The sequence below is a fragment of the Neoarius graeffei genome, chromosome 8 (assembly GCF_027579695.1).
Source record: "Neoarius graeffei isolate fNeoGra1 chromosome 8, fNeoGra1.pri, whole genome shotgun sequence".
NCBI classification, from domain to species: Eukaryota; Metazoa; Chordata; class Actinopteri; order Siluriformes; family Ariidae; genus Neoarius; species Neoarius graeffei.
In genome coordinates this window covers 47610718-47624491 of record NC_083576.1, presented here as the reverse complement: position 1 = coordinate 47624491, position 13774 = coordinate 47610718, and the positions used below count along the sequence as shown (strand labels likewise).

Below are 13774 nucleotides of genomic sequence, written 5' to 3'. Positions count from 1 at the left end.
GGATATGAATTAAACACCGCTACAATTTGGAAAACATTTTTAAACAAAAACACAGCCGAGGTCAATTTCTAAACAACATGCCACAATTTTAAAATATAAAATGTTAAAATATACCCCCCCAACACCACCATCATGCATACTGGACAGTAGGCTAATGGGCCAAAAGAACCTATTATTTCACAGTTTGTGACGCTGCCAACAATCAGCCAGATCAGAGGCAAGAGTATGGGCAAAACTGATGTGTTTTTTCTTTTAAAATCTGGAAATATCGTAACCGACCAGCCTCCCCTGTTTGAAAGACTACCAGCCACCACTGGTGTAAATCAAAGACAGACAAAACAGCAAACAAACTGGACTGGGCTACATCAAAACGGGAAAAGCCTTACTAATGTGTGTCTTTATGAGAAGGTGGGTCTAATAAAAGGTCTAGGGATATGTGTAATATGCTGTGGTGTTTGCAAACTCAGCAGTGGTGGGTGCTGTGACAACTGCCAAGCCAAATTCCTTGTAAGTGAAATACTATTTGGCCACAAATTCTATCTGATTGTAATTTCTGACTGTAATAAACTTCTCCCTAAATTATGTGATGGCCAACTGATAATGCTGTGGATAGGATTGTACACATCCAGAGCCAAGTCTCACCTCTGGAGTGATGAGTTCATACAGGGCTTGGTTAGTGTACTCTGTGCCCACCCAAACTCTAACATTGGGCTCGGCGAGGTACTTCTTGAACTGCATTCGGACAGACTCATATTCAAACAGCTGTACGCAGTGAGACGCGGTGCATGATGAGTTCAGGTAGAGCTTGATTTCTTCTGTCAGTCTTTTTGTGTGCACAAAGAGCCTTTCAAAAGAAGAGCAGCAGCAGTGTCAATATTTAAAATAATTGAATATAAAGGTCTGAGTGGGAATATCAATGGGAAAGAAATCAACTTGCCATATCTTATCAAGAGTCAGCAGTGTGTAGGAGTAAAAGAATGGGTTGAAGGGGATGTCATTGCCACGCATGTTTAAAAGCCCTAAAAAAGACAAAAAATAGAATACATTCAGAACAGATCATCTAATAAGTGTTCAAATAAGCAGCAATGGGAGTGTAAAACAAAGATAAACTATTAGTACACATCTCTTACATGCTGTTTCATCCAGAGCTGAGAGCAGGACAGCTGTAGGCTTGTAGGGATTGTTGATCATTTGAGCTCGTATCTGATCCACCTTCATCTGCCAAGTTCTCTCTATCCACACACATTTAACATGCACACTACTTTCCAACCACTTTATTACCTTTCTGTCTATTCAGAATTAAATGTTCAGACAGGGACATACACACATACTGAGCTCTTATCATCAAAGCCATTTGATATTGTTACTTTAAATAATAGTGTGTAACAGGGTTTATAGCTGTGTTTGCAATGAGCATATGCTTTTATGTTTGCAGTTATTTATCAGTGGACTGATAAGGGGACACACACACACACACACACACCAATGAAGTCATCAGGCAGGCGTGTGAGGTTATCAGGAGGAAGAGGTGGCCGTGTAGTCCATATTTTGTCCACCAGGTTATCAGGAATAGATTTAAGGTTCCGTTTCGCTGGAGCCAGGTTGTTGTTGTAGGCATCAAATGTGTCTGCGTTGACAAAGAGCAATGATGCAGTATTCAGTTAAGTAATATATTGTGCTTGATTACTGGATCACTTAATCTTGAGTGTAAGTTACTTTTATTATAGTTATGTAAGGATATACTGCATTATTGAAGAATTTAAATAGGTTTAAGACAGAAGGAGTATGTCTGATGTTACTCACAAACAGAGAACAGGAATGGATCATAGCCCACCCAATCTCCCTCACTGAGCTCTTTGATGAGCCACTTGGTGATGCTGGAGATAGAAACTGTATTCCAGTACAGTTAGACTGAACTCAACCTCTAATTAATAACACCATAGAACAGCACATTTTGGTGATACAAAGACTACTGTAATACCTTGTTTTTTGTGACTGTTTTAACTTACCTTCTTTTTCCAGTTCCCAGTTGCAGTCCATCTGGCGCTCAGCCTGAACCCAATAGCGACTGTCAGTCCATAGCACTGCTTTGTCTTGGGTCACAACTGCCGTGCCTTGAGAGTGAAGGAGAACACTGTTTATCAGTCATAAAGCAAGCTCTGAATATGTCCACTACTTGCAGCATTGACACTTTATGCAGTCCTTGAACAAGTGCTTCCCTCTACTATCCCTCTAAGATTAAATGAGGAGGAATTATATAAGAGTTTAACATAATGTGATAAAAGAACTTGCACAGGAACACACCTGAAGAACCAGTGAAACCAGACATCCAGGCCAACCTGGCATCTCGCGGGGCAATGTATTCACTCTGACAAAACAAAAGAAACAGGTTATTGATTTTTAACAGATTATTATAGGAACAGATTATTATATTAATTTTAAGAGGAGAGATAGGATAAGAGGGAAAGAGCAAGAGAAAGAAAAGCAGAGAAGAAGAGATGAAAGGGAAGTGGAGGAGAGAAATCTGTCTACCAGGTGGGCATCTGTTCCAGGTATAATGTAGGCAGCGATGTTCTGTGTGATCATGACTTCTCTCAGTTCAATTAGCCTCCTAGTTGTGGGAATAACTGTTGGAGGCAAATACTACAAAAACAAAAAAGATTGACATATGGGATTAAAAAAACGTACCACAGCTATTCATTTTTAATCACAAATAAGGTTCTGTATGAAATCTAGAGAACCCCCAAACAGATGGTAAAGTGCATTTAGGTACATTAAAGGAGTACTCTAGCCTTTGTAACATAGTATGCATCTAATTTACTTTTTTCCCATTGAAAATACCTGAGAACAGAATAAAAAATTCACTTTAAAAGTAAATATAAGGCCAGTTTTTGGGGTCTTCAATAAACCTTCATGCAAAACATCATGTCATGGATGTAACTCTGTTTCAATTTATGTTACTGCTTGGGACAATGTTTTAACACCTGATACCTTTTCATGCGCATGCATACATGTACCATGACATTTTGATACGAAGCCATGTAGTTATAATGCTATAAAAATATAGTGTGATCTGGTGTTCATAGAACAAGGTTACATTCCTAACCTTACATTCTATTTCACCTTTCCTATTGGTTTTATGACCAATTAGTAATTGTGTGGATCACATGTACTGGACATGGTGAGGAACGCACATTAAAAAGTCCAGGTTTTTAGGTATGAGACACCTAACCTTAGTTGAGAATCGTGAGTTCCATAGCAGAGTTACCTCTCAACTCTCTGGTCATCAGTGAATGGATACTTACTGATAGTCTTTGTCCCCATTGAGACATAAAGTCTCAGTGAAACATCACCATCTATCTTTGTCGGGCTGCTACCTGTGCCATGCTTCTTGAGAATCCCTTTCTATCTAGGACTACCACAGTTCTTTGACATGTTGTTTTAGCATGGCCTGGCATGCATTTCCCTGGTATTGTTCAATATAGTGCCTTCTTTGGAATCCTCTCAGTTGGCATACTTAGGACATGGTCCAACCGCCTTAGATGGTGTTGCTGGATCTATAGTCCAATATATGCCCACCAAGAACAGAACTGGAGAGAGTATGCATCCCTGTCTAATACCAGATTCTACAAGAAATTGGTTAGAGATGGAGTTATCTAGTTTAACACTTCACTCAAACTTATTGTAGAAGGCACTGATGAGACTAATGATTTTAGGTGGTAGTTCACATGCTGCCAAGATCTTCTAAAGGCTTTCACAATGGATACTGTTGAATGCTTTCCTGAAGTCAATGAAATTGATGTGACCTCCATTCCAGGCACTGCTTAATGATGTTCCAGAGTGCAAATATATGGACTATGCAGCCTCTCCTTCTCCTGAACCTGGCCTTCTCTTATCTCAGCTTGCAGCCCAGTGCCTTGTCTGAGTCTCAGCAAAATTCAGCAGAATACTTTACTAGGTAGTGAGAGCAAGGTGACACCCTGTCAATTGTCACAGCTTCAGAAGGTTGCCTTTCTTGGGCATTTTCACAATGAGACCCTGACACCAGTCTTTTGGCACAATATCTCTGTGGCAGCAGGGGCATGGTCAAAGGCCGGTTTGTGAATGGACAGTGAAGCCACAGAAGATGAGTGGCAAAGTGGAAGCACCTGTGGTGAATTAATGTGCTGTGTCGGTGTGTTTGTGTGCAGTGATAGGGAGAAGATAAAAGGAGGAGAGGAGCAGAGTAGTTGGTCTTCCCTGGGCTGAAGTCACGCCAGTGCATTGATTCGATCATTGGTTTAAGTCAGCTAAAAAGCGTGTTTGTTTTGTTTTGAGTGGTGGTCTGAAATAAAACCCAAAATGTGAACCTGAGCCTGCCTGCCTGTTATTCAGCATCCACAGTAATCAGGGAATTGTTACACTGGTGCTGAAAGCCAGGACAGTGAAAAAGAATCATCGCCATGGAGTCCTCCCCATTGAAAGAGCTGGTCCATGCCCTCGCTGCCGCCCAACAGAACCAGCACTAGGTGCTGGTCGCGATGAAGATGGCGCACGAGTGGCACTTTGAGGCTCTGCTGCAGGCCCAGCAAGAAGACTGCCAGGTGCTCCTGCATGTCATCACTCCAGCAGGTGCACCAGCCCCAGAGTCCGCAGGATTTCACCATGTCACCCTCACAAAAATGGGGCCGCACAATGTCCCAGAGGCTTTCATGGAGCTCTTTGAGCAAATTGTGGAGGCATGGGGGTGGCAGGATGAGCAGCAAGCAACCTGCCTGTTGCTGATCCTGACTGGCAAAGCGCAGCTCATGGCTCCGCAACTGCCCACAGAGAATCGGCTGGTATATGCGGATTTGAAATGTGCAATTCTCCAGCGAGTTGGCTACTCCCCAGAGCAACACCAGCAGCACTTCCATGCACTGGCTCTGGAGGAAGTCAGCCGGCCCTTCGCCTTTGGCCAGCAGCTGTGCAGTAGCACGTCACTGGGGAATCCCACTGCAGCATTAGCTGGGGAGGCAGTCCCAGGACTGTCCACATCAGCTCTGTGTCATGATGACACAGAGAGTGGGGAGAGCCCTTCTCCTTCTCTGGGGAACCCCTTAGGGGATTTCCCATTGGAGCAGGCGTATGACGAGTCTCTGAGACACTCCTTTGACCAAGTGAAAGTAATTGATGGCCAAATCCTCCAGCCTGATATTGTGCTTTCCTTCCTATACTTTTGTATTATTAAGGATAGGCTATATTGAGTGACGCAGGACACTCAAATGAAAGAAAAGATTACACAGTTGTTGATCCCAAAGAGCCAAAGGGAACTTTTATTCCATGCGGCTCATCATAATCCTATGGCTGGGCATTTGGGGCAAGATAAGACACTAAGTCATCTCATGGCCCATTTCTTTTGACCAGGGATTTGTACTGATGTCCGCAGGTGGTGTGCGGCATATCGCGGATGTCAGCTGGTGAATCCAGTGGCCACACCGAAAGCGCCAGTGTACCCATTGCTGTTAATTGATATCCCCCTTCGAAAGAATTGGTATGTATCTCATCAGGCCATTAGATCAATCTGCATGCAGATGTTGCTTTGTATTAGTCATTTTTGATTATGCAATGCAATATCTGGAAGCAGTGCCTCTGCACAATATCTCAGCATGCAGTGTTGTGGAGGCACTCTTCTGTGTTATCTCCCGAGTTGGGATTCCAAAAGAAATCCTGACTGATCAAGGCACTACTTTTATATCACGTACACCGCACAAATTGTATGAATTGGGGATTAAATCAATTCATACTAGTGTTTATCATCCACAGATGGGCTGGTTGAACAATTTAACCAAACACTTAAGAACATGATTTGTAAGTTTATTCACAAGGATGCTAAAAACTGGGATAGGTGGCTAGACCCTCTGTTGTTTGCAGTGCGTGAGGTCCCACATGTTAGGACTTGGACTTTGTTGGCCTCTAGAGGCCGCTATCATTCCTTTATTGTTGTCATGTTTGTTTTGACTGCTAGAGGCCGCTATTGTTTCTGTGTGTTGTGTTTTGTTTTTCCATGTGCCTTGTGCCCCGCCTAGTCCTCATTATTATCACCTGTGTTCTATTTAGTTTGTGTATTTATACTCCCTCACTTTGGCCTCTAGTCACGGAGTCTTTTTGCTATGCTGTTTAGTGCTAGTTACCTCTGTCCTGTGTGCCTTGCCTATGTCCTTGTGTTCTTTGTATTTTTGCTTTCTTTTGGATTTTGTGGATTTTGTTTTTGACTTTTTGGATCTTCTGAGCGTTTGGATTTTTACCCCTTCTTTTCTGGTTATTGGCTTTTGTATTGACTTTGAACTTTTGGATTTTTTATTTTTTCCCTTATATCTTCTGAGCATTTTGGATTATACTTTTTGGATTTTTTGCATTGTAAATGAACTGTTTTTTGCTACTCTACTTTCGCCTCATGCCTCTGCACTTGAGTCATTCCCCTGGTGGCCTAGTGGGGTTTTGCTGGATCACTGCACCAGCGACCCGGGTTCGATTCCCAGCAAAACCCTAACACCACAAGTCTCCACTGGGTTTTCCCCATTTGAATTGTTGTGTTGGCACAAGCCCCATGGTGTTTTAGATATCATTTGAGAAAATTGGCAGGAGGGGCCTTCTTGAAGCAAAAATGAAATTCAATATATTCTTGACCTAAGCAAAACTCCACATACTGAGTCACATAACCCAGGAGAATTTGCTACAGGCCCAAGAACATCAATCTCGCCTGTACAGCAGAGGGATGTGGCTAAGGGAATTTGCATCAGGAGATAAGGTCCTCATTTTACTGCCCACTTCAAGTTCAAAATTGCTTGCCAAGTGGCAAGGGCCTTTTGAGGTCACACGGTGAATAGGGGAGGTTGACTATGAGGTCAAACATCCAGATAGAGGTAACACATGTCAAATTTACCACCTCAATCTCCTGAAACCTTGGAGAGAGGAGGTTCCTGTGGATCTGGTGATGGTCATTCTGGAGAGGGCGGAGCTGAGACTGGAGGTAAGTCTATAAAGTTCAATTCACCCAGGTCCCCTGTGAAGACCGCCTCTCACTGTCCCAGAGAGCACAGGTTATTAGGTTGCAAGAGGAATTCTGCAATGTGTTCTTGCCCCTCCCTGGGGACACTGACCTCATAGAACACCACATTGAGACTCCCCCAGGGGTGGTGGTGCACAGCTGCCCATATCGGCTCCCCAAAGACAAGAAAAATGTGATTCAGGATGAACTCCAGGCTATGTTGAAGATGGGGGTAATTGAAGAGTCACATAGCGACTGGAGCAGGCTGGTGGTTTTGGTTCCCGAGACGGATGGGTCAGTTCAGTTCTGTGTAGACTATAGAAAAGTCACTATGGCATCTAAATTTGACACCTGTCTGATGCCTTGCATTGATAAACTGCTCGATCAGCTAGGCATGGCTCACTTTTACTCAAAACTGGATGTAACAAAGGGATATTGGCAGATCCCCTTGATTCCATTTTCCTGCGAAAAAAATGGCCTTTTCCACTCTGTTCAGTTTACACCAATTTGTCATCCTTCCTTCCTGTTTAGATCCCTAGTGACATTTCAGCATCTCATGGACTGCGTTCTACATCCCCACAATGCATATGTGGCAGCCTACTTAGATGATATAATCATCTATAGTAATGATTGGGAGCAGCATCTACAACATCTCAGAATGGTCCTGAGGTCGCTGAGGCATGCAAGGCTCACAGCAAACCTGAAGAAGTGTGCAATTAAGTGGGTGGAAGTACAGCATCTCGGCTTCCACTTGGGTCATGGTCAGATGCGTCCCCAAATTAATAAGACTGCAGCGATTGCCATCTGCCCAAGACCTAAGACCAAAAAGGGGGTGAGGCAGTTCCTGGGGCTGGCTGGCTATTATAGATGGTTTGTGCCTAATTTTTTGCACGTCACCAGCCCACTGGCTGACCTCACTAAAAATGGAGCACCGGATCTGGTCCAGTGAACGGATCCATGCCAACAGGTCTTTAACCAGGCAAAAGCTGCACTGTGTGTGTGTGGGAGGGCACTTTTATACTCCCCTGACTTCTCTCTCCCTTTTGTTTTGCAGACCAATGCATCGGACAGAGGGCTGGGGGCCGTTTTGTCCCAAACAGTGGAGGGAGAGGAGTGCCCTGTGCTGTACATCAGCCGCAAGCTCTCCATGCAGGAGATGAAGTATAGCACCATCGAGAAGGAGTGCTTGGCCATCAAATGGGTGGTCCTCACCCTCCACTATTACCTGCTCAGATGCCCTTTCACCCTCTGTTCGGATCATGCCCTGCTCCAGTGGCTCTACCACATGAAGGATGCCAACATCTAGATCACCCATTGGTATCTGGCTCTGCAGCTTTTTAAGTTTGATGTGGTCCATAGGCCAGAGGCACAGATGGTGGTGGGGGGTGGGGGTCAGCTGCAGGCTGGATGGCTCCCTGGCCTGAGTTGGGCGGTGGGGGTATGTGGTAGCGGGGTCGTGGTCAAGGGCCGGTTTGTGGAGTGTTGTGTCTGTGTGTTTGTGTGGAGTGACAGGGAGAAGATAAAAGGGGGAGAGGAGTAGAGAGTGGTTGGTCCTCTCTGGGCTGAAGTCACACCGGTACATTGATTCGATCATTGGTTTAAGTCAGCTGAAAAGCGTGTTTGTTTTGTTTTGAGTGGTGGTTTGAAATAAAACCCAAAAAGTGAACCTGATCCCGCCTGCCTGTTATTCAGCATCCACAATAATCAGGGAATTGTTACAGTCTCTCTCCGAGATGTTATGGAAGAGGGACTTTAGCACCTTTGTTGAAGGCTGGATGTTTGTCTTCATCATCTCTGCATGTTAGGTTAGTTTATTTATTTGACATGGACATAACAGTAGCATTGGAACTGCAACATACAATTATGACAAGCACCAGATGCACTGTGTTTAGTGTTTGTAGTGAAACGCTAATTTATAACATTGGAGGCTTTTCTCTTTTTGCCATGCTTTAACACCTCTATTGAAAACAGTAAAGTTGTGTTGCATTTTTAACTCAGTGGGTAAATAATTCCAAAGTTCCATTAACAGTGAACCCTGATTGTCTAAATGAGGTTTGCAATGCAACAGTTACTGTACATCAAAGCCTGTGTGCTGAGTCTACTGGAGTGCTGGTGTCTTGATTATGTTCATTAAGCAAGGAAGGCACATGACTGTGTAGGCTTTTAAAAATGAGCTTTAGGTTGGAATAGCTTATGAAGCTTTTGAAGGTCAAGATATTATGTTTCTCCAAGGATGTGATAGTGGGGCCACATCATTGTTTGTTTTTTTGTCCATCATTTTTATTGTCTGATTATATAGGGATGTGATAGGTTTTATAGTTGCTTGGGATGCTTGTGATCAGAAAGTGATAGGTGTGAGAATATCATGGCATGCATGCAGAGCTGAGCTGGGCTAAAAGCAAATATTTTACAGAATATGGTTATTCTAGGGGGGCGGCACGGTGGTGTAGTGGTTAGCGCTGTCACCTCACAGCAAGAAGGTCCTGGGTTTGAGCCCAGTGGCTGATGAGGGCCTTTCTGTGTGGAGTTTGCATGTCCTCCCCGTGTCTGTGTGGGTTTCCTCTGGGTGCTCTGGTTTCCGCCACAGTCCAAAGACATGCACGTTAGGCTAATTGGTGGCTCTAAATTGACTGTAGGTGTGAATGGTTGTTTGTCTGTATGTGTCAGCCTTGTGATGACCTGGTGACTTGTCCAGGGTGTACCCCGCCTCTCGCCCATAGTCAGCTGGGATAGGCTCCAGCTTGCCTGTGACTCTGCACAGGATAAGCGGTTACGGATAATGGATGGATGGATGGATGGATGGATGGATGGTTGTTCTATCATTGGAAATCTGACATCCAGCACCAGTCCATCTGCACTCACTTTTCCCAATGATGTCAATATTAAAATGATCACTTTCTTTGATATTCAGTGCATGCAGTGCATTAACTTATTACCAAGACATGCAGTTCTCTCAGCCCTGATGTAACAGTCAGTCAAAAAAGTCTGTTGTACAATAATATTCATCCCAGCAGCTTGTCTATAGGTAGAGGTATTTAAAGGATTCCACTATGTGTTGAGAGATCCACTATCAGAGTCCTGGGGAGGGTGGCAGGTGAAGGGTGCCTAGCACCTTCCAGAGCAATGGTATATAAGCCTAAGGCTTCGAGTGTGCAAGGCTGTCATGCTAGGGTTTTAGTACTTCTTAAGTTTTATACCATAGCTACTAGTCTGCCTACTGCATTAAGAGGCAAAACCAAGAGCCAAAACCATTGAATTAAGAGGGCAATCCACTCAACAATGCCTGGCAACTCTGTGTTATGAAGTTGACTTATGAGAGGAACTCTAGTCAACCACCAACCATGACCATGACAAGAGCAACACCACTCAACCACCTTTTGTGAGTCTGCTCACCAGCCATACCTGGGACACTGAGTGAGGCCACCCCTGGCAATAACTGTGAGGTAACCATTAAATAGATGTGGCAGTGGGGGCGTGGTCAAGCGTCGGTCTGTGACCGGAGGGCGGAGCCAGGGAAGGTAAGTGGTAGAATCACTGCACCTGATGTTAATTAATGTGTTTGTGTGTCTTCCCCAGTGACCGCGCCCTATTTAAGGAGAGAGAGCAAGAGCAGAGGGAGCTCTCTCCCCAACCAGACGACTGATGTGTGTGCGTGTGTCTGAGTGTCTGGGAGAGTGGTGTAACGCTGAAAAGTGTCACAATAAAAAGAGTTTTGTGAACTCAGTTCTAGCCTGCCGTCCTTCTGTGCTCCACCCACCCATACGAACTGTCACAATAGATTAACCCAATAGTCACAGCCAGATCTATGCTGTTAGGATCCGAAATGAGAAAAACAGACACAGCTTGATAATAAACAAGGCTAATTATTGTATGAAGATAATATAAAATTATTGACACTATTGCCAGCTTTAGAGGACAGGCTCTGACCACATTCAGATGCTTTTATGTAGATAGCTTGAAATGTGTGACATGTATGAGACCAAATGGTGATGGCTTTTTATAGTATGGTCACCACTTGTCAAAATGTCATACTCTGTGCATGCATGCACACAAGAAGGTATTCAAATGTACAAGCAATGCCTAACCAAGGCCCTGGCATTTAGAAGGGGTTAATTCAAGCACATATTTTTTGCGCCCTAACTCCATCCATATTTTCCCCCATAAATGTGAAGAACAATGTATGGAATTCAAAACTTCCCTTCAAATTTTATTACAAGTTTTGTGTAAATGTGTTTTCTATTTGTTGCCAGGAATTGCCTGACAATGGCCAGTAGGATGCAGAGCTCCAGATTAGGAAAAGACCCCTACACACTATAGTGACAGCCAGGAAATTTATTTTAATCATCAGCATGGACCTTATACAGTAGGATGCTTAAATTGTGAATTGATCTGATCTTCACTGCATCAGATTCAGCTTCACTGGTAAAGACAGATAGATGGATGGGGGAAAAAGAGCAAGAAAGCATACCGGAGGCACTACGGAGCAATTTCTTTCGCTGCCTGCTCTTCCCTCTGCCTGTGCTGAATGGCTTTGTCCTGTCATGAGATGAAGAGGGACACACACCAACAATAGATTTTTTTTAGTTCTTTTCAGTAATCAAATGTCCCAGTCAGCCTTCCCAGATAAACTTAAAATAATAATTTTCTACAATTATTTTCTCAAAGTAATTAAACCATTATTTATCTTATTTATCAAACAAATTTATCCTTTCGTTAATCTCTATTTTATAAATGCAACAGCATTTCTGACTTCAGTTTTTTGTACTTTGCAAGTAAGGAATAACACATGACGAGGCATGCTGTTACAGGAAAATAATCAAAACTTGGGTGATTATGAGGGTTTACGACCTCACAGTTTGTTCTCTAATAACAGCTTGCCACATCGTGTTTTATCCTTCTTATACCATAGCAATCTGTTGACGATTACAATTTTGAATTCATGAAACAACAACAACAAAAACAACACTTCATACTACTGACCATGAATAGTTCCCTTTAATGTTGTGGATTGACTGCTGACTGTTATGTACTCACACTTCCAAGCATCCCTCCATAACTAAAAGCTTTGGAACCTAACAAATGTGTAATTCTTGACCATTCAGGAAAGTCAAGTCAATTTTATTTGTATTCTGCTTTTACATATATCTCATCTCATTATCTCTAGCCGCTTTATCCTGTTCTACAGGGTCGCAGGCAAGCTGGAGCCTATCCCAGCTGACTACGGGCAAAAGGCGGGGTACACCCTGGACAAGTCGCCAGGTCATCACAGGGCTGACACATAGACACAGACAACCATTCACACTCACACCTACGGTCAATTTAGAGTCACCAGTTAACCTAACCTGCATGTCTTTGGACTGTGGGGGAAACCGGAGCACCCGGAGGAAACCCACACGGACACAGGGAGAACATGCAAACTCCACACAGAAAGGCCCTCGCCGGCCACGGGGCTCGAACCCGGACCTTCTTGCTGTGAGGCGACAGCGCTAACCACTACACCACTGTGCCGCCGCTTTTACATATATATATATATATATATACACATTTTATATATATATATATATATATATATATATATATATATATATATATATATATATATATATATATATATATATATATATATATATATGCACATGGATTCATACATTTATCCCTAATCAGAAAGTCTGAGGTGACACTGGCAAGGAAAAACTCCCTGAGACAACATGAGGGAAGAAACTTTGAGAGGAACCAGACTCAAAAGGGAACCCATCCTCATTTGGGTTATAACAGATAGTGTGATTATAAATAACTTTCTTCTATAACTGTGTCCTGTATGGTCAGGAAAGTTTTGTTACCATTGCTGATCTGCATAAAAATGATATTTGATCTGGTCTAAAATGCCGATGACTTGTCGTGGTTGCTGTAAGTGTCAACTCTTGACCAACTGCTGATGGTCTTTATCATGTAGAAATATAGAAAATAGGACTGACAGAGGTTAAAAGATTACTGAACATTATATACTAAATATATAATATTAAAATATAACATTGTCAGAGAAACTGCAATGAACTACATTACCAACTAAATTTTACAGTCCAGTACATCTTTTACACTACACTATATGGAATACAGAGCCAATTCAGAATAACCACAGTAGGAACTTTAAACTTATTATCCAGTATCATGAGCTTCATCCACATCTGAAAATCTGCACTGTTACACACACCAGTTGACTGTTTCAGTCCTTTTTGTATTCTTTTTATTTCTTTAGGATAATGTTAGAGGATTTTATTTGCATTTTAGTAAGTGATGCGATTTCGTGTTGTAATTTGGTTTTATTTATTTATGTTTTTCAACAAAGTTAACCTTCTACACACATAATCAGCTACCATTCCCTCTTTCTAAGTGATCTCTGATGTATTTTTATAGTAAGCCATAGAAAAGGAAGTGCTCTACAGCTGGAATTCAATAATAACTTCCTGTAGTTGATGCAATATTTGACAATAGAGACTGCAATTATTTTCTAGTCTGGACAGCTGGTCCAGTATATATTTTCACTCTGATGTTTTTAGATGAGCAAAACAACAGGATAAAAAAAAAGAAAATCTAAAAAGGAAACACTCTGGTCATAGAACATTTCAGTAACTCTGTATAGGCATATTGTTTTTTTTTTCAGTAGTGCATAAAAAAATGAAATCCTAATACAGAACTAAGATTTCATTTTTTTTAATGTTCACAGAAATATGACAATGAAATGCATTGAATTTATTGCCTGCAACT

The 13774-nt window shown here is 42.5% G+C and overlaps 1 protein-coding gene across 1 annotated transcript in view; it reads right to left on the bottom strand.

Moving 5' to 3' along the window:
• Positions 1 to 13774, bottom strand: part of xpnpep2 (X-prolyl aminopeptidase (aminopeptidase P) 2, membrane-bound) — a 51660-nt gene that overhangs the window by 25015 nt on the left and 12871 nt on the right. Inside the window, exons 4-12 of the mRNA XM_060926719.1 lie at positions 11478 to 11545; positions 2533 to 2643; positions 2305 to 2368; positions 2010 to 2114; positions 1804 to 1890; positions 1484 to 1627; positions 1131 to 1232; positions 938 to 1019; positions 643 to 844 (exon numbers count right to left, since the gene is read on the bottom strand). Of these exons, the coding sequence (XP_060782702.1) occupies positions 643 to 844; positions 938 to 1019; positions 1131 to 1232; positions 1484 to 1627; positions 1804 to 1890; positions 2010 to 2114; positions 2305 to 2368; positions 2533 to 2643; positions 11478 to 11545 (965 nt within the window). The remainder of the gene's footprint in view (positions 1 to 642; positions 845 to 937; positions 1020 to 1130; positions 1233 to 1483; positions 1628 to 1803; positions 1891 to 2009; positions 2115 to 2304; positions 2369 to 2532; positions 2644 to 11477; positions 11546 to 13774) is intronic.